At 45.7% G+C, this 25,497-nt stretch overlaps 1 protein-coding gene across 1 annotated transcript; it reads right to left on the minus strand.

Moving 5' to 3' along the window:
• Positions 1-579: 579 nt before the first annotated feature.
• Positions 580-22,898, minus strand: pnpla3 (patatin-like phospholipase domain containing 3). Its single transcript, XM_055650213.1, has 9 exons — positions 22,365-22,898; positions 15,099-15,331; positions 13,869-13,934; positions 11,812-12,021; positions 11,162-11,222; positions 8,718-8,972; positions 6,352-6,484; positions 1,708-1,830; positions 580-1,308 (listed from the first exon to the last, which is right to left on the minus strand). The coding sequence occupies exons 1-9, from the start codon at positions 22,549-22,551 to the stop codon at positions 1,062-1,064; spliced, it is 1,515 nt and encodes a 504-aa protein (XP_055506188.1). The 5' UTR covers positions 22,552-22,898; the 3' UTR covers positions 580-1,061.
• Positions 22,899-25,497: the final 2,599 nt, after the last annotated feature.

The following is a 25,497-nucleotide window of genomic DNA, read 5'->3' on the forward strand; positions in this document are numbered from 1 at the left end:
TACGATCGAGCCATTTACAGTGTATAGAAAGGGAATAATGTTTAGTGCAAGGTAAAGTCCACGAAGTCCAATCAAGAATAGTCCAAAGGTCACCAACGAGGTAGATAGTACACAGCCAAAATGCTGCAGTAACTCAGCAGGACAGGCAGCATCTCTGGATAGAAGGAATGGGTGAGGTTTTGGGTCGAGACCCTTCTTCAGACTGAGAGTAGCTATATAGTAGTTCAGGATTGGTGGTAGTATGGTTCAGTTGCCTCATAACAGCAGGGAAGAATCTGTCCCCGATTCTGAAGGTGTGCGTTTTCACACTTCTGAAGTGGGACATTGGACATTAATAATGACTGGACCTCCAAAGTCAACATTCTAACATCCCAGCAGGTAAAACAATCAAAATACTTTATTTTACAGGTATTAATTGCTTACATTTAAAAAAAGATAAAAATGATTCAAACAAATTCCAAATCAAAGACAAGTCACATTAACATACAAAAACTCCATATTTGCCATTATAAAGAGATCTTTGATTAATAAATACAAATTAGATTTACATATAGGCATATATATATATATATAATATATATATAAGAGGAATACATTGGAGCGTCGGTCACATTACGTCTTCCTCCTTGAACAGACAGGATCAACTTTGAATGACTAGGTTCGACAATACAAATAATTTAGACAGCACAAAAATATAAATGCTTTTTAAAAACTGATAGATATCAATCTGGGTCAACATCCATAGTTCAGAACTGACCAATGATTCTGTGGAAAATAAAATTAGTTTAACTATTAGCTGGATTTCAACACAAGTCTGTCTTGCATAAAAGGTTCCCCCAGCCTTAAGAACTGCATTAAGATTCTCAAGTCAGTTCATTAGTGTGCAAAATGAGCTGTGTAATTATGATCACTAAAGGCTTTAATAATTAGAGAGAAAACAAACGAGGTTTCCCGTGGCTGAGTAAAGATCTCTCAGTGTAAAAGGCAGCACCTGTACAGTTTTTTTTTTACATCTCAGTGTTCCACGAGGCATCTTTGCAGCATTAACCCCGAAGTCTGAGCTAAACAGCATGAACATCTGGGGAATTATCCGAGCCGGGGAAGAAATGCACATTGTTGCCGGGAGTCACCAGAGTCGGCTCTGGTAAAACAGTGGGCTCTTCTGACATTGTTGCTGAAGAACCAGAGAATCTGCAGCTCCAGGAGCCGAGGTCCACCGATGAGGTACAAGGAGGGAGGTAGGCCTGGTATTGGTCCGTGTGAGATGGAAGGCTGCAGCATTTCCTCAGTGGCACACTTGGTTGGGCACTGGAAAGCAAAAACAAACAAGAACAAATTCAGCTCACTCCAGAGAACCAGAGAGCATGCAGAGGCGTGGTTTGGGGACAGAACTCTTCTTCAGACTGGGTGTCGTGGAGATACAAGGAACCGCAGATGCTGGTTGACCAAAAAAAAGTCACAAAGTGCTGGAGCAACTCAGCAGGTCAGGCAGCGTCTCTGGAGAAGATGGATAGGTGATGTTTTGGGTTGGGATCCTTTTTCAGACTGAATGTGGTGGGGAGAGGGGGGGGTGGGGGAAGGAGGGGGGAGGTAAAGTGATCTGGGCTGGTTCTCTCGCATATTTCAAGCAGAATTTCCAATCAGTAGGAAACATGCAACATGCTGCCAAAGAAACACAAGCTAGGTGTTATAAATTAAACTTCATACCTACAGTGACGTTGCAGTCTAAACCGTTTTGTTGCTCGATGATAAATTACACCACCGATAATGCCCAATTGTTCACGCATCCAACATACATCTTCCGGGACATCAGGAAGCCACTCCAGCAATCTATACATTGTCAAAGACAATGATTCAAACAGGGAAAACACAGCATCATGTTCAATTGCCTCTCTGCAATCAATTCTGCATCTGCCGAGATCACACACATCTTCGACAACTCTAAGCATCTCTCCAAACCAACACTGGTGTAAAGTGACAGTCAATCTGGCAACTCGACAGAATTGACTCCGTTTATTCCACATTCTTAGGAGCAGTGGTTAATAAAAAAAAATCAAAATAAAATCAATGCTTTCTATAATCAACTGGATTCCTTTTGATCAGGAAGATTCGCAATAACACAACACACCTCTGATGCTTGGTTGTATGGACCAAGGCTGAGTATTCTGAAAGGCAGAGAACAAAGGTCAAAGCACGGCAACGTAGCTGGTAGAGCTGCTGTCTCACAGCGCCAAAGATCCAGGTTCGATCCTGACCTCAGGTGCAATCTATTTATAATCTCCAAGTTCTTCCTGTGACCACGTGCGTTCCCCCCCCCCCCCCCCCCGTGCTCTGGTTTCCTTCCACATCCCCAGGACTTGCAGCTTGGAGGTAAAATGGTGTCTGTAAATTCCCCCCAGTGTAAGGAGTAGGGGAATCAAGAACCAGAGGACATAGGTGCAAGGTGAAGGGGGAAAAGATTTTATAGGAACCCGAGGGGTAGCTTTTTTATTTTATTTTTATACATACAAAGGGTGATTGGTGCTTGGAACAAGCTGTCGGAGGTAGTCGAGGCAGGTTTTATCGCAACATTTAAGAAACATTTAGACAGATACGTGGATAGGACAGGTTTAGAGTGATGTGGGCCAAATGCAGGCAAGTGGGACATGTTGGACGGCATGGGCAAGTTGGGCCGAAGGGCCCGTTTCCACACTGTGTGACCATGATCCCGAGTGGATGCGAAGGTGGAATAACATAGAACCAGTGTGAGTGGGTGATCGGGTGGACTCTGAACAGAGCGACCAGTTTCGATGCTGTATCTTTCACCCAATCAAAACAAAAGGGTAACCATCCTATATCTTTACATGACTGTTTAGGGGCCATGGAAATATTCCGTCAGATTTTATGCACCACACCTTCAAGATGGTGGCCTTGATGTGGGTGCAGGTTATTTTCTATGGTACTACAAAAAGGTCCAAGTGTGGAATTGTCGTGGTGGAGAAGCTTGTGTGGACCTGAGAGCGATGCCGTCTGGAGCTACGCTCCTGCTAGGGCCACCCATGGCGGTAAGGTCGAGGGGGAGGTCCCGGACAAAAAGCAATCCAACCAAGACCTCAATGGTGGAACAGGCGGAGGACGATGGCTGACTTTAGTGGAGAGTCACAACGGCTGGGAAGGCGGATGAAGGTTGCGGCAGAAAAGGGTCTCCGGTCGTCTTGGACTCCATGCCACTGGATCCTGACCAGATCTGTCAAGGACCATGTGGTGGCTGTCTGTGCACCAGTCTCCCCACGTTAAACAAAGTCACGCACAGGCGTCCTCCACAGTGACCACCAATGATGGAGATAACCTGTTGATCAGTCCCCTTATTCCCAAACCACCAATTTAAACTTTCCCACTTAAAATGCAAAAATGCTTTCAAGCATTTACCGGACTGTTTCATTTTGGGAAACAGTGTGGAAACAGGCCCTTCAGCCCACGCTGAACTGCGATCGCAATGCACTCGCACTTTCTTACAAACTAGGGACAATCTACTATCTGTTTTTTACTGAAGCCAATTTACCTACAAACCTGTACGTCTTTGGAGTGTGGGAGGAAACCGGAGCACACGGAGAAAATCAGATTCAGATTCAGATTCAATTTTAATTGTCATTGTCAGTGTACAGTACAGAGACAACGAAATGCAATCCATGCAGTCACGAGAAGAACATACGAACTCTGTACAAACAAGCACCTGTAGTAAGGATTGAACCTGGGTCTCTGGCGTTGTAAGGCAGCAACTCTACCGCTGTGCCACCGTGCCACCCATATGACACGTATTCACACGCATCAATATACCTACACATGCATATATTTGACCACCAGGTGGCGCCGTGAGAGCTGCCTATCTGTCTTGGCCCTTTCTCCTTTGTTGTTTTATTAGTATTAGGTGGGGGATTGGTGGAAAATATTTTAAATCTCTTCCCCGGACGGAGATGAGACTTTTTCCGTATCGTATCTCCGTCCGCACTGTGGCCGAACATCATGGAGCCGGCGGTCCCTTTATTAGGGATCGATATCGGGAGCTCCAGGAGCTTCGACCTCCCCGATCGCAGGAGCATCAATCGCCGACTACGGGAGCCTTGTTTGCCCCATTGCGGGAGCTTCGATCGGCCCGACCGCGGGAGAAAAGGAGGAAGAAGGTAAAGGTTATTCGCCTTCCATCACCGTGAGGAACGCGAGGTAACCGAAAATCAAGATGGATGCTGCCTGTGCTGGTGGGGACTCGGAGGGATTGCCGCGAGTGCGGTGGTCTCGGTGTTGCGGGACGTCGTGCCACGGGAGCGTCCTGGAGCCTGGTGCGAGTGCGGAAGGCTTTCTGACTGTTCGGGCAGACAGGAACTGAGACAGCGACAAGCGGTCGGTACAACTCTGGTCACATCACGTGAAGGAGCGTGTGTGTGGGGCCCGGACATTGGCTGTGGGTCTCCGCTTATGCTGTGTGCCCTGGGTATTCCCACACGCCACTGTAGTGGCTGTTTATGTTTAGTCATTTTTATGTCATTTTGTATCTCGTTGCATTTTTCAGTATGACTGTAGGTAAAATCAAATCTCACTGAACTCAGGGTGCACGTGACAATAAAGTTCCATTGAACTATTGAACTATTTCTGTGCTTGTCGTAAACAGTTTTCCATTGCGATTGCATGGTCATTTCAGGGTGCGAACTCATTAATTGGCCTGATAAGGGATGGCAGCATAACAGCCAATTACTGGATTAGTATTCATACTCAGTGACACAAGCCTGAAGTTCGCTATGACAGCAGGTTAATTATGTTTCAGGTACTAAAGTCCCCATTAAACAAGTATCTGTGATGATCAGGCAACCAGATTGTAGAAAGAGAGAAAGAGACAGAGAGAGAGAGAGAAAGGAAAAACCTCACCTAACATGATTGCCCACTCAGTCTGGCCTTTGTGACGACACTAAACTGGGTGATATACTCAAAACAAGAAAAGGTCGGGTTCCCGACCCTTAAAAGTTACTCCCTCCCTCCCTCCCACCCCACCCCCCCCCCCCACACACACACCCCAACAAAAAATAACAAAAACTACATAAAAACATGAAGGGAAATACAAGGTGGTACAGCGGGTCTGCAGTTGCTGCTGACTTGCAGCCGCCAAAAGAGACCTTCTATTTGAAGGGGAAATACAGGTGGTGCAGCGGTAGAGTTGCTGTCTTGCAGCGCCAGAGACCCAGGTTCGATCCTAACCACGGATGCTCTCTGTACAGAGTTTGTACATTCTCCCAGTGACCGTTTTCTCCGGGTTCCTCCGGTTTCCCCCCTACCATATTCCGCAGATGTTCAAGTTTGCAAGTTAATTGGCTTCGGTAAAAATCACCCCTATAGTGTAAGATAGAACTGGTGCACGGGTGATCATTGGTAGGCGTAGATTCGATGGGCCGAAGGGCCAGTTTCCAAACCCATCTAGTGAGCGTTGCCAGCACAACCCATATTCCACAGTGCAAAACAAAATCAATTGCTGCTACTGTACTTGAGGAAGCAAAACAGCAAGTGGGTTGGGGCAATCCTCAATGTCGGTGCAATATTACAAATAACTTGGTTCCAGAAATTGTTAATATGTGGTAAACCAGGCAAACAAACATGTTTTAGCACTGGAGAATAAGGACCCGAAAGAAAAGAAAATGCTATCGCCTGCATTCACACCACCGTCACTAGATTTCACTTAGAGCGCTGGGGTAAAGGTGAACGATGAGGTGCATGCGTGCCTGCATCTCCCACCATCGGGGAAGATAAAGTCCACAATACTCAGCATGTCGGGCAGCCTCTCCGGAGAAAAGGAATAGGTGACGTTTTGGGCCGAGACATTGGGTCTAAAGTAGGGTTTCAACCCGAAAGGTCACGCACTCCCTTCTCTCCAGAGATGCTGCCCATCCCACTGCGTTACCCCAGCGTTTAGAGTCTATCTTTGGTGTAAACTGGCATCCGTAGTTCCTTCCAGCCCAATGTAAAGTCTACGGACTATTTGTACAGGTGAATGACAAATTGCAGCCTCGACTTTGCAGAACGTAGAGAGGGACGGGGTTGTTCCAAAGAAGACGATGAAAAAGGAAAGCAAAGAGAAAAAACAAGGAGAAAATTAAAGAAACAAACATTTGTCACAAGTCGACCACACATGGTTAATAAGGTTTCTGCTGGCATTTAATATATTTTTTTAATGAATCTCCCTCTCACTGTAAAGCCAGTAGAATCAATTAGTTCAGGACACATACATATGGGTAGGTGGGACTAGTGTAGTTGGGACGTGTTGGCCAGTGTGGGCAAGTTGGGCCAAAGGGCCAGTCTCAACACTATCACTACGACTCTAAGACATACCTGCGGCCAAAAGAATAAGCAGACTCCAACGGTAGTGTGTATGGTAGCATTGCATAGGATGCCATTCTAACCAGCAAGAGGTTACTAAGCTGTGAATAGAGTCCACTTTTCTCTTTACAGGCTTCATACAATGCTGTGCAGATAAAGAAAGCAGAGTTTATCTGTTATTCAATCGTAAGGAATAGGAGTAGAATTAGGTCATTTGGCCCATCAGGTCCACTTCAATCATGGCTGATCTATCTCTCCCTCCTAACCCCATTTTCCTGGTACCATAGATGAGGCTCTCACCAGGGTCTCTTCATACCCCCACTGCTCTCTCTCCTCCATCCCCCCCCCCCCCCCCCCCCCCTCGGAACAGGGGCAGAGTTCCCCCTCCTCTCCCACCCCCTAGCCGTCCATAAACAAACAGGCCTCCATCAGTTCCCCTCCGAGTCCTCACGCTTGCCACATCTTCACATCTTCCCCCTCACCCCCCCCCAGGCCTCCTCCCCTCCTCCCCCATCTGCTTTTGGCAAAGACCCCACCGCTCGCCACTCCCTGGTCCCATCTTCCCTTCACTCCCCCTACCCCCCTCCTCGGGCACCTTCCCTTGCAACCACAAGAGATGCTACACTTGTCGCTTTACCTCCCCCCTCAACTCCATTCAAGGACCCAAGCAGTCATTCCAGGTGCGACAGAGGTTTACCTGCATCCCCTCCAACCTCCCCGCTGGGTTTCTCCAGCAATTTTGTCTACCTTCGATTCTCCAGCATCTGCAGTTCCTTCTTGAACCCCATTCTCCTGCCTTCTCTTGACTTCAACTACACTTTGTCACCTCTTCCTCATAAATCATAAATCCACCTTTTCCCAAGTAACAGTTCCGTCTCAACCTTCAGCATCCACAGGTCTCTGAAGTAAACCTGCCAACCTGGAAATTATCCATTTAGCCCAATTCTCATCTGTCTTAGTCAGCTAATCCTTTATCCATGCTAACATATTACACGCAACACCACTAGAACTTGCATTGCGCTGTAATCCTGTGTTTCTTTTGGAAATCCATGGATTTTTTTTGTTTCTTTTCATTTAAACTATTATTGTTTAATATGTTTCTTTCAAAAACCCCCTTGACCCCATAGTCACAAAGTGCTGGAGTAATTCAGCGGGTCTGAAGAAGGTTCCCGTCCCAAAACGTCACCCATCCTTTGTCCTCCAGAGATGCTGCGTGACCTGCTGCACTTTGTGTCTATCTTTGGCATAAACCAGCATTTGTAGTTAGAGTCAGAAGGTAATACTGTGTGGAAACTTGCCCACACCAGCCAACATGTCCCAGCTACACTAATCCCACCTGCCTGCATATTTGGTCCATATTTGTTACTACTCATTGACTTGGATTGTATATTCATTTTCTAAATGTTCTAATGTTACTTAGTAATAGATTCCAATATATTCCTACAGTCACATCAGAACATCAGTCTAAAGAAGAGTATTGACCCGAAATGTCGCCTATTCAAGATACAAGATACATTTATTTGTCACATGTGCCAGTTGGCACAGTGAAATGTGATCATCATACAATAAAAATACAGAACACAACACACTTCTTTCCATAGATGGTGCCTCACCCGCTGAGTTTCTCCAGCATTTTTTCTCCACTTTAGAAACATAGAACTTGTTCTCCTAATCTGAGGAAAGACATTCTTGCCATAGAGACAGTACAGAGAAGATTCACCAGACTGATTCCTGGGATGTCAGGACTTTCATTCGAAGAAAGACTGGATAGACTCGGTTTGTACTCACTAGAATTTAGAAGATTGAGGGGGGGGATCTTATAGAAACTTACAAAATTCTTAAGGGGTTGGACAGGCTAGATGCAGGAAGATTGTTCCCGATGTTGGGGAAGTCCAGAGCAAGGGGTCACAGTTTAAGGATAAGGGGGGAATCTTTCAGGACCGAGATGAGGAAAACATTTTTCACACAGAGAGTGGTGAATCTATGGAATTCTCTGCCACAGAAGGTAGTTGAGGCCAGTTCATTGGCTATATTTAGAGGGAGTTAGATGTGGCCCTTGTAGCTAAAGTGATCAGGGGGTATGGAGAGAAGGCAGGTACAGGGTACGGAGTTGGATGATCAGCCATGATCATATTGAATGGCGGTGCAGGCTCGAAGGGCCGAATGGCCTACTCCTGCACCTATTTTCTATGTTTCTATGTTCTATGTGATGCTGGAGTAACTCAGTGGGACAGGCAGCATCTCTGGAGAGAAGCAATGGATGACCTTTCGGGTTGAGACCCTTCTTCCTTGTCGAGTACCCCATACTCTATACCACTATACTTAATTAGTTACTTCAATTATCAATTTTGTACCCGACATTTGTCTGTGCGCAATACCGTTACAAATTCTTGGAGGGAGGTTTTCCAGGATTCTCTCATCCAATGCTGAAGACCAATGCTTTCTTCGCAGAGTTCGGCCGCAAGGTGTGGAGTCGACTTCTGTAGATTTGTCCACAACCGTCACCGCCTTGTCCAGTGACAACGGGATCCCACTTTTACACGAGTCCAAATTCTCAGAGATCGGTGCGTCCACCACTCTCGATGAAGCGACAGGGGTCAAGCTATCCAGAAGGATTGGCACGTTATGTAGATCTAAGAAGCAACCAAGACACAGTTGACGATCACATGAGAGATCGGAGAAGATTATCGTGTCACCTCCAACTACATTGTGGAGCCCAATAAACAAATTAATAAGCACTCGGATAGACAAGAAAAACGTGTTTAATGCCAATCGAGACCTCTGTTCATTGCCATGTTTTGTTTTGTAATGCTTTAGATTTTAGAGAAACAGTGCGGCAAAAGGCCCATCGGCCCACCAGGTCCGCGTAGACCAGCGATCACCCCATGCACGAACACTATCCTCTACACTAGGGTCATTTTACAAGTTTACCAAAGCCCATCAACCTACAAACCTGAACATCATTGGAGTGTGGAATGAAACCGGAGCACCCGAAGGAAACACACGCGGCCAAAGGGAGAACGTACAAACTCCGTGCAGACAGCGCCCATAGTCGGAATCAACCCTGGGTCTCTGGCGCTGTAAGGCAGCAACTCTACCAATGCACCACCCTACCACTCCCCTAGCTTTTATGGAATGCGTTGCTGTACGAAATCTCTTTGCGGTGATTTAGAGAATTGTGTTCGGTATTTAGAGTATTGTGTTCAGTTCGAGGAAAGATGTTGTCCAGATGGAAAGGTTACAGAGAAGATTTACGGGGATGTTGCCAGGACTAGAAGGTCTGAGCTATAGGGCGAGGTTGAGCAGGCTGGGACTATTCCCTCGAGCACAGGAGGACGAGGGGCGAGGATGGAGTTTAGAAGGATGAGAGGAAGTCTTATAGAAACATATAACATTCTTAGCGAATTGGACAGGCTAGATGCAGCAAAATGTTTCGAATGCTGGGGGAGTCCAGATCTAGGGGTCACAGTTTAAGAATAAGGGATAGGCCATTTAGGACTGAGATGAGGAAAAACCTTTTCACCCAGACAGTTGTGAATCTGTGGAATTCTCTGCCACAGAAGGTAGTGGAGGCCAATTCATTGGATGTTTTCAAGAAAGAGTTAGATTTAGGTCTTAGGGCTAATGGAATCACAGGATATGGGGAGTAGGCAGGGACAGGGTACTTATTTAGGATGATCAGCCATGATCATATTGAATGGCGGTGCTGGCTTGAAGGGCAGAATGACCTACTCCTGCACATATTTTCTATGTTTCTATGTTAGAGGTATACAAAATCATGAGAGGAATAGAGTCTCTTGCCCAGAGTAGGGGAATCGAGGACCAGAGGACATCGGTTTAAGGTGAAGGGGAAAATATTTAACAGTAATCTGAGGGGTAACTTTTTCCACAGAAAGGGTGGTGGGTGTATGGAACAAACTGCCAGATGCAAGTTGGGCCGCAGGGCCCGTTTCTACACTGTATCACTCTATGACTATTTCAAGTTGCAGGCAAGCATTTAACAAACCAACAAAAATGTTAATTACAATCTGTTCCTGATGTTTCAAATGCTTCTTCAAAATAATTTGATCATGCTGATCATGTGTGATTTAGCCTTTCATACCAAGCTGCTTGTGTGTTCTATGCCACCTGCCAGTACCAGGTTTACAAGAATAATCCCCGGAATGAGTAGGTTAAGTTAATGCGTTTGTCGGCACTGGGCCTGTACTCGCTGGAGTTTAGAAGAATGGGGGGGGGAAGATCATTGAAACATACAAAATAGTGAAAGGCTTGGAAAGAGGATGTGGAGAGGATGTTCCCATTAGTGGGAGAGTCTAGGACTAGAGGTCACAGCCTCAGAATTAAAGGACACTCTTTTAGGAAGGAGATGAGGAGAAATGTATTGTTCAGAGGGTGGTGACTGTGGAATTCTTGGCCACAGAATGCTGTGGAGGCCAAGTCAGTGGATATTTGTAAGGCAGAGATCTAAATAATGTTTTGATTAGTACAGGTGTCGGGGGTTATGTGGAGTAAAAACAAAGACTTTCACTGTACCTAGGTACACGTGACAATAAAGTATCATTGTGGCAATGTAGTATCAATGACACTTTGGCATTGCTGGTGAGCAGAACTAATACAAATGCAATAAAAACTACATCTTCAATTGGTTATACCGAATGATTATATCTTTAACCTTAGGATTCATGGGGAATATAGAAGAGTTAATAGCGGCTGACAATGCTTCCCAAATCCCCGTTTAGCACAATCCTGAATGCGGATAGGATGACAAGATGCTTAACGAGAGAAATGACATCTAATCTAAGCCGAGAACGTCAAGACTTACTATTTCTCCTGAGGAATCGCAGCGCGTCTCGATAACCTCCGTGACACATTTCTCCAAGCACCTGAAAATTAGTTACACCAAGATTATTCTTTTCATAAATCGAGATACAATGTCCAGGAAAAGCACGAAGTTTGCAATTCAGCTGCATTTCGAATAAGCAGACATGCACAATGCAATCGACCATAACGGTAGTATAATCAATAACAGCTGACAAGATTCAGTTACAGTGGCTGCTGGTCTATTCAACACGCATCTTAATAGAAGCTGTTCTGTGCGTTATGCCCCTGTCCCACTTAGGAAACCTGAACGGAAACCTCTGGGAGACTTTGCATCCCACCCAAGTTTTCCGTGCGGTTCCCGGAGGAAGCAGGTAGTGGAAGCAGGTAGTGGAAGCAGGTAGTGGAAGCAGGTAGTGGAAGCAGGTAGTGGAAGCAGGTAGTGAGACTGACAAAAACCTCCAGGAACTGCACAGAAACCTTGGGTGGGGCACAAACTCTCCAGAGGTTTCCGTTCAGGTTTCCTAAGTGGGACAGGGGCATCAGAGTGCAGGGATCGTTGGTCGGGGCAGACTCGGTGGCCAAAAGGCATGTTTCCGCACTGTATCTCTGAAACCAAAAACCAAATCCATTCATTCATCCATCCATCCATACCTTGGGTTCAGGGGGGAAAAGAGCTCGACTCAGACGGTACAGGTTGGCCGAGCTGAACTGGATGCTGGTGTTAGTGACCCGCAGTTCGTGGAAGTTGCTGGTGTTATCTCGAGGACAGATATCACTCTCTCCAGAGAATGGAGACACCGTTATTGTATTCTTCAACTCACATCGAGGCAGGTTGTTGCTGATCCCTCCATCTACATAGCGCTAATTTAAAATATAGAAACAATAGATATATTATTACATTCAGAGCAGAGTTTCAGTAGCTTTCAGTTTCCTCCATATAGATACCCAAGTGTTGCCTTTGAAACAAATTCATAAGATCATGTGATAGGAATAGAATTAGGGCATTCGGCCCATCTAGTCTACTCTGCCACTCAATCATATTGATCTATCTCTCCCTCCTAACCCCATTCTCCTGCCTTCTCCCCATAACCCCCGACACCCGTACTAATCAAGAATCTATCTATCTCTGCCTTAAATATATTCACCGACTTTGCTCCTACAGCCTTCTGTGGCAAAGAATTCCACAGATTCACCACCAATTCCAAAGAGATTTAACTCAGGCAATCTCGCCTTGTTTTGTTTTTTTTTTGTTAAAAACATCTGCAATTCTTGATACATCACCACGACAGTTGACAGATAATCTTTGAGACAATTTTGCCTCCACTTGCGATAACATTTAAAAAGAAAATTGTAGTTATATAATCATCAGGTTCAGAAGCCCATTAGTGGGTTGTTCGACAAAAAACACTTTTCAATACTAATTCTTTGCACAGTGGCAGCACGGTGGCGCAGCGGAAGAGTTGCTGCCTTCCAGCGCCAGAGACCCAGGTTCGACCCCGACTACGGGCGCTGTCTGTACATAGTTTGTACGTTCTCCCCGTGATGGGGGTATGGAGAGAAGGCAGGTACAGGATACCGAGTTGGATGATCAGCCATGATCATATTGAATGGCGATGCAGGCTCGAAGGGCCGAATGGCCTACTCCTGCATCTATTTTCTATGTTTCTATGTGACCTGCGTGGGTTTTCTCCGGGTACTTCGGTTCCTTCCCACACCCCAAACACATGCAGGTTTGCAGGTTAATTGGCTTGGTATAAATGCAAATCGCCCCCAGTGTGTGTAGGACAGTGTTTGTGTGCGGGGATCGCTGGTCGGTGCGGACTCGGTGGGCTGAAGGGCATCAGTTTCCGCGCTGTATCTCTAAACTAAAACAGATCATCTTGGAGATAATTTTGTCTCCACTTAACTACAATTTTTTTTTTTTGAAAAGTTATGTAATCATAGAAGATCGAGTTAGCGAGTTATTTATCTTTTAAAAAATATATATAAATCGACTGCAAAGTGTACCCAAAGGCTCCAGCTGAAGTGGGAACAGTTTATCCTTAGCCACATCCAACCTTGTATCTTTCTTCCTCAGCTTTGACCATCATTTTTTTGGACGCCAATGAAAAGACAGTTTATCTTACGATTGAAAACCATATAACAATTACAGCATGGAAACAGGCCATCTCGACCCTTCTAGTCCGTGCCGAACACGTATTCTCCCCTAGTCCCATATACCTGCGCTCAGACCATAACCCTCCATTCCTTTCCCGTCCATATAACTATCCAATTTATTTTTAAATTATAAAAACGAACCTGCCTCCACCACCTTCACTGGAAGCTCATTCCACACAGCCGCCACTCTCCGAGTAAAGAAGTTCCCCCTCATGTTACCCCTAAACTTCTGTCCCTTAATTCTCAAGTCATGTCCCCTTGTTTGAATCTTCCCTACTCTCAATGGGAAAAGCTTATCCACGTCAACTCTGTCTATCCCTCTCATCATTTTAAAGACCTCTATCAAGTTCCCCCTTAACCTTCTGCGTTCCAAAGAATAAAGCCCTAACTTGTTCAACCTTTCTCTGTAACTTAGTTGCTGAAACCCAGGCAACATTCTAGTAAATCTCCTCTGTACTCTCTCTATTTTGTTGACATCCTTCCTATAATTACCGACCAAAATTGTACACCATACTCCAGAAAAGGCACAAAACCTCGTCTTGAAGGCTTACCACTCCTCGAAAAGACGGTGGGATGAGTCCACAATAAAGCGGAACAAATGCACTGCAGATCAGAGCCTGCAGGGAATAAATAAATCAAAGCATTAGAGGGGACCAGATGCACTGGAATAAAACTCATGCATTTAAACAGATCATGAAATGATCCTCAACTGTGCGGCATGAAGCTAAGTTGGTTGCAAAAATAGATGGGCTTCAGAGAGAGAGAAAATGACAAGGTAATCCATTCACATTAGGTCACATGCATTGAGTTGACTATCTGGACAGCACAGTGGTGCAGCGGTTGCAGCACCAGTGACCCGGGTTCGATCCTGACTACAGCTGCTGCCTGTACAGAGTTTGTACATTTTCCCTGTGACTGCGTGCGTTTTGCTCCTGCTTCCTCCCACACTCCAAAGACATAGAATCATAGAAAAATAGGTGCAAGAGTAGGCCATTCAGCCCTTCGAGCTAGCCCGTTCCTGCTTTCCCCCCCCATATCCCTTGATTCCTTTAGTCCTAAGAGCTAAATCTAACTCTCTTGAAAGACATACAGTTTTGTAGGTTAATTGACTTTGGTAAGAATTGTAAATTGTCCCGAGGGTGTAGGATAGTGCTGGTGTACTGGGAGTGCTGGCTTGCCCAGACTAGATGGGCTGAAGGGCCCCATTTCTACACTGTATCTCCAAACTGAAACTAAACACCAAATCCTCAGGATACATTTGGCCTGATATTTCCAAAAAATGCTGTTGGGTTGGGGTCGGAGTTTGAGGGTGGTCACGTGGTTGATGATTCACATAGTTATCAGACCCAAAGGCTCAGGCTTCAATCAAACAAACAACTTTGTGGAAGGGAGATACAGCGAATAACCATGTCTGCTCCGACCAACAACCCACGCACATTAACACTATCCCATACACGAGGGACAATTTACAATGTTACAGAAGACAATTAACCCACAAACCTGTACATCTTTGGAGTGTGGGAAGAAAACCGGAGCACCTGGAGAAAACCCACGCAGGTCACAGGGTGAACATGCAAACTCTGTACAGACAGCACCCGAGGTCAACCCTGTCACAAGCCAATTCAAGAGATTTAGATAGACCTCTTAAAGACAGCAGAGTCAGGGGATATGGGGAGAAGGCAGGAACGGGGTACTGATTGTGGATGATCAGCCATGATCACAGTGAATGGTGGTGCTGGCTCGAAGGGCCGAATGGCCTACTACTGCATCTGTGGCCGTACCTGGATGAGCTCTTCCTTGGAGTTGAAGTCTGACACGAGCACATTCTCACCGTCAGATACCCGCGTCAGAGAAATACAGAGCCTGCCCGAGACTAAATGGTGCGCATTTTCCGGAAGGTTCCTGAAGAGTCCATTCCTTATTATTTTCACTAGGTTGAAGGATGGGTGCAGAGGTCCCAGGTTTCTTTTCCTGGCTTCTTTAGCTACTTCCAGAACAGCAGCACAACATTCATCTTGGAAGAAATTTAAACAGAAAACATTCATAAATAACAGGTCATCAAGACACAGTGGATGTTTATCACGTCCACACCCATTCTTGACTTCATAAGTGATAGGAGGAGAATTAGGCCATTCGGCCCATCAAGTCGACTCCGCCATTCAATCATGGCTGATCTCTCCCTCCTAACCCCGTTCTCCTGCCTTCTCCCCAAATATAACCTCCGGTCCTAGACTCTCCCACTAGTGGAAACATCCTCTCCACATCCACTATCCAAACCCTTCAGTACTCACAATGAGGTCCCCTCCTCATCCTTCTAAACTCCAGCGAGTACAGGCCCAGTGCTGTCAAAAGCTCATCATATGTTAACCCACTCAATCCTGGGATCATTCTTGTAAACCTCCTCTGGAACCTCTCCAGAGCCAGCACATCCTTCCTCAGATAGGGAGCCCAAAATTGCTCACAATACTCCAAATGCTGTCTGACCAGCGCCCGATAAAGCCTCAGCATTACACCCCTGTGTTTATACACAAACCCTCTCAAAATAAATGCTAGCAGAAAGTTCTCTTGTTCAATAAATTGCCACTATTTTCCAAAGTTTTCCGTAGAACTATACATGACTGAATGTTGGAGCCTTCCCTCACAGTGGGCAACTATGATTCCACTGTGTGGGGATGTCTGTGTTAAAGTCTATCGTGTTCTGTGCTCTTTATTAGAAGTATGGTGACCACACATTTCATGGTACCAATTGGTACATATGACAAATAAATGCATCTTGATCTTGATCATAATCAAGCCCTCCATGCTACACAGATACATGATAAAGAGAATAATGTTTATTGCAATACAATGTCCAGGAAAGTCCGATTAAAAATATTCCAAGGGTCTTCAATGAGGCAGATGGTAGCTCAGGGCCGCTCTCTACTTGTTGATAGGATGGCCCAGATGCTGGATAACAGCTGGGAAGAAACTGTCCCTGAATCTGGAGGTGTGCAGGGGTTGGCTAACCAGAGGAGATTGGTCAAATAACCAACTGTTATAGGTTTAAGATGAAAAGGGAAAGATTTAATAGGAATCCAAAGAGCAACATATTTCACACAGAGGGTGGCGGGTATATGGAACAAGCTGCCAAAAGGCTGTTGAGCCAGGTACAATAAAAACCATTTAGTTTGGAGATACAGCTCGGAAACAGGCCCTTCGGCCCACCGAGTCCACACCGACACCGACCAGCAATCCCCACACATTAACGCTATCCTACACTCAATTTACATTTATACCAAGCCATTTAAGCTACAAATCAGCACGTCTTTGGAGTGTGGGAGGAAGACAAAGAGCTCGGAGAAAACCCACGCAGGTCGCGGGGAGAACAGTACAAACTCCGTACAGACAGCACCTGTAGTCGGGATCGAACCCGGGTCTCTGGCGCCGCAAGGCAACAACTCTACCGCTGCGCCACCGTGCTGCCCTTTTGAAAAAATATTTGGCCAGTTACGTGGATAGAAAAAGTTGAGTGATATGGGCCAAACGCAGGTAGGCGAGATTAGTATGGATGGAAGAGGTCCAACCACGGGGCCTGTGGACTTTAACACCGTGAAGCCGCGGTCTCCGGTAAGAAGTGGCCGACTCGGGAGCTCCACATCGTTTCCGTTCCGACGCCGGAGTCTCCATCATCCCGACGAGAGGGCTTTAACATCGGGCCATCGGCCGAGGCAGTGCTGAGTGTTCAAGGCCCCGTCCACCACGGGTGATCAAAGGAGGAAGATGACTGAACTGTATGGCCTTCCATCACAGTGCAGAATGTTGATTCCACTGTGGTGGATGTTTATGTTAAAATTATTGTGTATCGCGTTCTTCTTTTACTTGCATGGCAACTCAAATATCGCTGTACCTTAATTGGTGCACGTGACAATAAATGGGGCATCTTGGTTGGCATGGGCAAGATGGAGCGAAGGGCCTGTTTCCACTGCAAGGCTCTGTGACTCGGGCACTGTCACTTTAGACACAGCAACTTGTCACTGTCAACGTACGAGGATGTAATTGGATTCCAACATAGCCACTGCCTTTTTGCCAAAATTGTTCACATTTCTAATCAGCTTCTGATACCAGAACTGCAACTATAGGCAGTCGGAGTCAGCTACATTATTATCGTGCATGTGTGATTTCTGCAAGCTCAGCACCATGTATAACAAGGGACGTGACCTTGAGGAGCAGATCATGCTGATGACTTCTAAACACAAGTTATGAACCAAAATATTAACACAGGAATCAAAATCCTTCACGAGTGGCCTGTGCAACATGTCCTTTCTCCAGCACCCCTCATCGTGTGACTGTAATTTTTTGTTTTTTGGCCAGTTTGGTTCCAAACCTTTCCTTAGATTCCAAAATAATTTGGAAAAACTAATGGAGAAGCGGAATGGTGGCGCAGCAGTGGAGTTGCTGCCTTACAGCATCAGAGACCTGGGTTCGATCCCGACTGTAGGTGCTGTCTGTACGGAGTTTGCACGTTCTCCCCTTGACCACATGGGTTTTCTCAGAGATTTTCGGTTTCCTCCCACACACCAATGACGTAGGTTAATTAGCTTGGTGTAAATGTAAATTGTCTTCAATGTGTGCAGGATAGTATTAGTGTGCGGGGTTCACTGGTCAGTATGGACACGCTGGGCCGAAGGGCCTGTTTCCGTGCTGCATCTCCAAAAAGTAAAGTACAATTAAATAAACTGGAAGATTCAGAGCAGGAGCTCATTAGCTGGCAATTAATCACTGGACAAAATGCTGACTTGTCTGAAAAGGACATTGATGATAAGTATCTTGGCAGAAGTTTCGATGTCAGGCATAGAAAGCAGAAAAGCAGCAAGAAAACTGTTGTATTTGCAACCCAATAAACCTGGAGTTGGAACAGTGATGGGGCTGATAATTTTAATGTTTCACTCAAGCTCAAGTTAACATTTTAATTTCAGTCTTGTAGCATTTCGCCAGGACAAAAGGGGAAAGCAATTTCAGATAAACTCTTGTTTAAGAAGGAACTGCAGATGCTGGAAAATCGAAGGTAGACAAAACTTCTGGAGAAACTCAGCGGGTGAGGCAGCATCTATCGAGCGAAGGAAATAGGCGACGTTTCGGGCCGAAACCCTTCTTTCCTCCGATAAACTCTTAAAAGTTGCAGAGGAGATTTACCAGAAATGTTTCCTGGATTAGTGGCCATTAGTTTGTAAGGAGGGGTTGTACAGACTGGGATTGTTCTCTGTAGCATTGGAGACTGATGGGGATAGAAGTATATAGTGTGAATGGGAGGGGGGGTGGGAAATCAATGGTCAGTGTGGACTCAGTGGGCTGAAGGGCTGTATTTCTAATCTCAACTGTATCAAATGCAAACCAATCAGAACTTAAAATATTTTTGATAGACACAAAATGCTCGAGTAACTCAGCGGGATGGGACAGCATCTCTGGAGACACATTTCAGGTCCAGACCTCTCTGCACTGAAAATGGGTCTCGACCCAAAACATCACCGATTCCTTTTCTCCAGAGATGCTGTCCGACAGGTTGGGTTATTCCAGCATTTTGCATCTATCTTCGGTTTAAACCAGCATCTGCAGTTCCTTCCTACATTCCTGGCTTTAGATTGAGTGGCAATAGAACACTATCTTTTAAGAATGTGTTTAGATTGTGATGAAACATTTACCTTCGTACAACGATAAGACTGACTGAACTCTTGGATTGTATCGGATTCTTCCACGTTACAAAGGGCACCACATTAACATTTAAGAAGGAACTGCGGATGCTGGAAAAATCGAAAGTAGACAAAAAATGCTGGAGAAACTCAGCGGATGAGGCAGCACCTTTGGCAGAAAAGGACTAAGAAGAGTCTCGACCCAAAAAGTCACCTACTCCTTTTCTCCATAGATGCTGCCTCACCCGCTGAGTTTCTCCAGCATTTTTTGTCTACATTAACATTTCAAATTCTTAAGTGATAATAGTTTGCCATCCAATAAAGCTAGCAACTTGCACACACATATAACAAAGTAAACTATATTATGAAATAAAATCTCGCAGCAGCAAAACAGAATACATAAACACCAAGTAATATAATACAGCTTTTCACTGTACCTACTAGTGCAAAATGACAAAACCATTGCCCCCAAGTCAATGTGTAGGAAGGAACTGCAGATGCTGGTTTGAACCAAAGGTAGACATAAAAAGCTGGAGTAGCCCAGCGGGACAGGCAGCATCTCTGGAGAGAAGGAATGGGTGCTGAAGAAGAGTGTTGACCTGAAACAGCATAATTTCCTTCTCTCCAGAGATGCTGCCTGGCCCGCTGAGTTACTCCAGCTTTGTGTCCACCCTGGCCCCCCAAGTCCATGTAGTTCCGAGCTTGCAGTGTTTAATAGCCTGATGGCTGTAGGGAGGAAGCTGCTCTTGAACCTGGACGTTACAGATTTCAGGCTCCTGTACCTTATTCCCGAAATGATACAACTTTCATCCCCCTCTCCTCAATCTCCTGCAGGGGAAGTCTTACAAAGAGAATGTGTCGATTCAGGTTTAAAACCCCACCCCCCAAAATGACAGCGGTTTTGTTGCGTGCGAACTGCACGTCGCTATTTGAAAATCAACATCAAAAGTTTCGAACTAAACCCAACTCCTTTATGTGCTTTCATGCGAGATGGGCTGGCTGGCAAAGTAGATGAATGTTGAGGCTTTGGCTTAAAGCAGAGGCGTTGGCGGTGCGTTGGCTCAGGCAGCCCAGAGGGCTGGAGTGCAGTGACCGCCAGTAACCCCGCTCCCCACGCTGGAGCACAGCCGCCCCGCCCCGCAGACTCACACCACCAGCCGCTGCCAATAAGACCCGGGCGCTGCAACTCAGCCGCCGACCGTCCGAGTCACGGAGGAGTTGTCTAACATTCAGAGTTAGTCACAAACCAAATAACGCCACTTCCCTGCAGCTATTCATCTCATATATATTATATACAAACACAAATATACACATGTGCACACGTGTGTGTATATATTAACCATATAACAATGAACTATATACAGTACGTGTACACACATATATACACACATACATACGCATATATTCATACATATACACACATATATACATACACACATATATATATAGTATGTGTACACGTATGTGTATATATACGCATATATATACACACACATATACTTGTACAAACACACAATACACATATACACACACGTGTATGTATGTGTACATACATGTGTGAATGTATAGACATACACACATGTACATGTGTGCGTATGTTTATTTAAAAATATAGGAGGTGACCTAGACCTAGATTTTCATTTCCAAAAATCTGATTAGATCTTTGATTAGAAAGATAGATTCTTGATCAGTTGGTCAGAAGTTACGTGGAGAAGGCAGGAGGGAGAGATAGATCAACCATGATTGAATGGCGGAGGAGACTTAATGGGCCGAATGGTCTAATTCTACTCCCATCACTTACGAACTTAACTACAGGACGTAAGAGCAGAATTGGGCCATTCGACCCATCGAGTCTAGTGCATCATTCGGATGTGGCTGATTGAATAATTCCCCTCTCAATGAGTCAATCCCATTCTCCTCGGAACCTTTAAACAAGATTCCTAATTAACCTCTTATACAAAACAAGTGTGGCGCATTAAGGGCTTCAGATAGTCTCGTGTGTTCATTTTATTGTCATATTCAGTAGTGTTGGCGACTATCCTGAAACCAAACATCCTTGTGGCCTCTTGGCCTGATACCCCTTGAGCCCGCAGATGGGGAAGCAGCAAGCACTCTAGTAGCAACCGGAGCTATTTGAGAGAGAGACACACACACACACAAATCGTTGGAGTCGTCCACTGAGTTACTCCAGCACTTGTTTAAGAAAGAACTGCAGTTGCTGGGAAAATCGAAGGTTTACAAAAATGTCTGAAGAAGAGTCTCGACCCGAAACGTCATCTATTCCTTCGCTGCCTCACTCGCTGAGTTACTCCAGCACTTTGTCTTTTTATTTGTTGTAAACCAGCACCTGCAGTTCCTCGTTTCTAGGAGATAATGGTCTTAATCATTCCAAGCCCAACTGGTAAACAACACGATTGGGGGCCCCTGTTAGCAGCTGTTGCAAAATACAAGAGAGACGGGAGGAGGAACTGCAACTTAGTAACCAGACGCCTCCAGTTCCCGTCTCGTTACCTGAACATTGGTCCAAAATTCAGTCAGTGTGGATAAAGTTTAGCTAACTTCTCAAGTACTCTTGCAATTAGAATCCATGCAACGTCTCAACATCAACCCAGAGTGTGGGGATTACAAGTGTTTTGTAAATCTGCACCATGCTGAACTTTAAAAAAAACCCAAACAAATTAGTTAAATAAGCGAATTGTACCTAGTTTAGAATTCTCTCGGCATTGCAACAGAGCGCGATTTCCAAGAATGTTTTATCGTAATGTGTCCCGAAACGGAACAATGACATTCTTACTTGTAGCAGCAACAACATATGTAAACACACTACTCTGTAAAACCCAAAATAAACAGCAAAAAGTTCAGTATATACACACAAAAGACAAATATATAGGCAGACGAGTCAATAATAGTGCAAAGATCCATTCTTTCCAAATGCAATGAAGGAGAAAGTATCCAATAGCTACTCAAACTTAATTTAAGTCAATATTACGCTACTTTTTATTCAGTAAGACAGCACGAAATAGGCCATTCGGCCCATTCCCATTATTCTATCACTTCGTATTTCATTGGAGTTTGGACACATTGTGAAGATTAGACACATTGTGGAGTAACTCAGTGGGTCAGGCAGCATCTCTGGAGAACATAGATAGAGTACAAAATGCTGGAGTAACTCAGTGACAGGCACATGGTGCACAAGGTGCTGGAGTAACTCAGTGACAGGCACAAGGTGCTGGAGTAACTCGGTGGGTCAGGCAGCATATCTGGAGAAAATAATAATAATAATAGTGGACATTTCGGGTCGGGACGCTTCTTCAGACCTTGTGTTAGATGCCCCAAAGCTCCTACCAGCCCCAATTCCATTCACCCATTTCAGCCTCTCACCTAGCGGCGCCCCGCAAGCGACCACGGCGGCGATGAGCGCTCCGGCCGATGCGCCGTAGATCCTGCCTGCGTTGCGGATCAGGTGAGGAGCCCGCTCCTGGATACAGCTCGCCACGCCGAAGTGGTACACGCCGAGGAAGCCGCAGCCGGCGAAAGAGATGTTCCAGCCGCCCTCCGGGTCAAACATCTCGCACGGTTAACACAGGGTGCTTGCTTGGTCCAGAGACAGAGATGTAGGGGGAAAACCGCCAGCGAGGAGTTTGCAGCCTCCTTGGCTGCTGCAATGTGAACAGCGCTCAGGTCAATTCAGACTCTTGTAGGTCTCTCTAACAGCGTGGTTAAAGGCACACACACACACACTTGTAACACGACACCGCCACCACCAATCAGCTGGAAAACCGCTCAAGGGGGGCGTTGAGGTTTTTTTTTATTTCACTTTGCCCCATTCACCAGGAAATCAACACCAATCCACTCGCATCACCTCGCGTGGAAACAAAGAACTGCAGATACTGGTTAATACAGAAGAGGGCACAGAGTGCTGGAGTAACTCAACAGGTCTCTGGAGAACATAGACTACTGTCGCTGAGTTACTCCAGCTTTTTGTGTCTATCTTTTGCTTGAATTTCATGTTGAATTGCTAGTAAGAATTTTATTGGGGGTTTATGGGACATATAACAATAAAACACTCCTGACTCTTGAGAACAGTCATGCAAAGAGATAACCTGAACAGTAAAGTATAGAGGGGAACACCCTGCAGGTCAGGCAGCATCTCAGGAGAACATGGATAAGTGATGTTTCAGATGGGGACACATCTTCGAAGTAATAACATGTACATTGATTGTTCAAGAAGGAACTGCAGATGCTGGAAGATCGAAGGTACACAAAAATGCTGGAGAAACTCAGCGGGTGCAGCAGCATCTATGTAGCGAAGGAAATAGGTGACGTTTCGGGCTGAAACCCTTCTTCAGACTGATGGGGGGTGGGGGGGAGAAGGAGCCCGAGGGCGGGGGGATGGGAGGAGACAGTTCGAGGGTTAAGGAAGGGGAGGAGACAGCAAGGGCTAGCAAAACAGGGAGAATTCAACGTTCATGCCATCCGGACGCAAGCAACCCAGGCGGAATATGAGGTGCTGTTCCTCCAATTTCCGGTGTTGCTCACTCTGGCAATGGAGGAGACCCAGCACAGAGAGGTCGGATTGGGAATGGGAGGGGGAGTTGAAGTGCTGAGCTACTGGGAGTTCAGGTAGGTTATTGCGGACTGAGCGGAGGTGTTCGGCGAAACGAGCGAAATGTACATTGATAACTTCCATGGAGCTGAATTTCAGTAAAACTGCTCAAAGCCCACACACTGCCGGCAACAGAATTGGAATTTCTCTCCCACCATCCGGGTGCAGGTGCTTTTTCCCAGTTAACTGGCAACATACTTGGGAATAGCTCAAGCCAAGGCTTCGATTAATGTTCCTCGACGCAAGGGGACAGCCTCTTAGTTTTCTCATGATGCAACGTTTAAGGAACATTTAGACGGGTACAATTTGTGTAGGAAGGGACTGCAGATGCTGGTTTACACCAAAGATACACACCAAATGCCCGAGTAACTCAGTGGGTGAGGCGGCATCTCTGGAGAAAAAGGAGAACAGGTGACGTTTCCGGGCGGGACCCTTCAGTCTGAAGAAGGGTCCCAACCCGAAAAGACACCCATCCGTTTTCTCCAGAGATGATGCCTGACCCACTGCGTTACTCCAGCACTTTATCTCTATCTTCTGTTATTGTTACATGTTGGTCTGTCGATCTCTTTGTATAAAAATGCTGGATCAATCTCAGCTAACTTTGTGCCATGCTATTGACCTACTAGCTAGAATTTAGAAGATTGAGGGGGGATCTTATAGAAACCTACAAAATTCTTAAGGGGTTGGACAGGCTAGATGCAGGAAGATTGTTCCCGATGTTGGGGAAGTCCAGGACAAGGGGTCACAGTTTGAGGATAAGGGGGAAATCCTTTCGGACCGAGATGAGAAAAAAAATTTTTCACACAGAAAGTGGTGAATCTCTGGAACTCTCTGCCACAGAAGGTAGTTGAGGCCAGTTCATTGGCTATATTTAAGAGGGAGTTAGATGTGGCCCTTGTGGCCAGAGGGATCAGGGGGTATGGAGAGAAGGCAGCTACAGGATACTGAGTTGGATGATCATTCAATGTGATCATGGCAGATCATCCACAATCAGTACCCCGTTCCTGCCTTCTCCCCATATCCCCTGACTCCGCTATTTTTTAAGAGCCCTATCTAGCTCTCTCTTGAAAGCATCCAGAGAACCTGCCTTCACCGCCCTCTGAGGCAGAGAATTCCACAGACTCACCACTCTCTGTGAGAAAAACTGTTTCCTCGTCTCCATTCTAAATGGCTTACTCCCTATTCTTAAACTGTGGCCCCTGGTTCTGGACTCCCCCAACATCGATAACATGTTTCCTGCCTCTAGCGTGTCCAAGTCCTTAACAATCTTTACATGTTTCAATGAGATAACCCTCTCATCCTTCTAAACTCCAGAGCGTACAAGCCCAGCTGTTCCATTCTCTCAGCATATGACAGACCCGCCATCCCGGGAATTAACCTTGTAAACCTACGCTGCACTCCCTCAATAGCAAGAATGTCCTTCCGCAAATTAGGGGACCAAAACTGCACACAATACTCCAGGTGTGGTCTCACTAGGGCTCTGTACAACTGCAGAAGGACCTTTTGCTCCTATATTGGATTCCTCTTGTTATAAAGGCCAACATGCCATTCGCTATCTTCACTGCCTGCTGAATTAGGCCATTCGGTCCATAAAGACTACTCTGCCATTCAATCATGGCTGATCTATCTTCCCCTCTCACCCCCATTCGCCTGCCTTCTCCCTGTAACATTTGTTCCTTGTATATGAATGAATGAATGAATACATTTATTGGCCAAGTATTCACATACAAGTAATTAGCCTTGGTGCTCCGCCCGCAAGTGACAACATGACATTCGGCTTGTACTCGCTAGAATTTAGAAGATTGAGGGGGGATCTTATAGAAACTTACAAAATTCTTAAGGGGTTGGACAGGCTTGATGCAGGAAGATTGTTCCCGATGTTGGGGAAGTACAGAACCAGGGGTCACA

The sequence above is a fragment of the Leucoraja erinacea genome, chromosome 19, assembly GCF_028641065.1.
Source record: "Leucoraja erinacea ecotype New England chromosome 19, Leri_hhj_1, whole genome shotgun sequence".
In the NCBI taxonomy this organism is placed as follows: Eukaryota; Metazoa; Chordata; class Chondrichthyes; order Rajiformes; family Rajidae; genus Leucoraja; species Leucoraja erinaceus.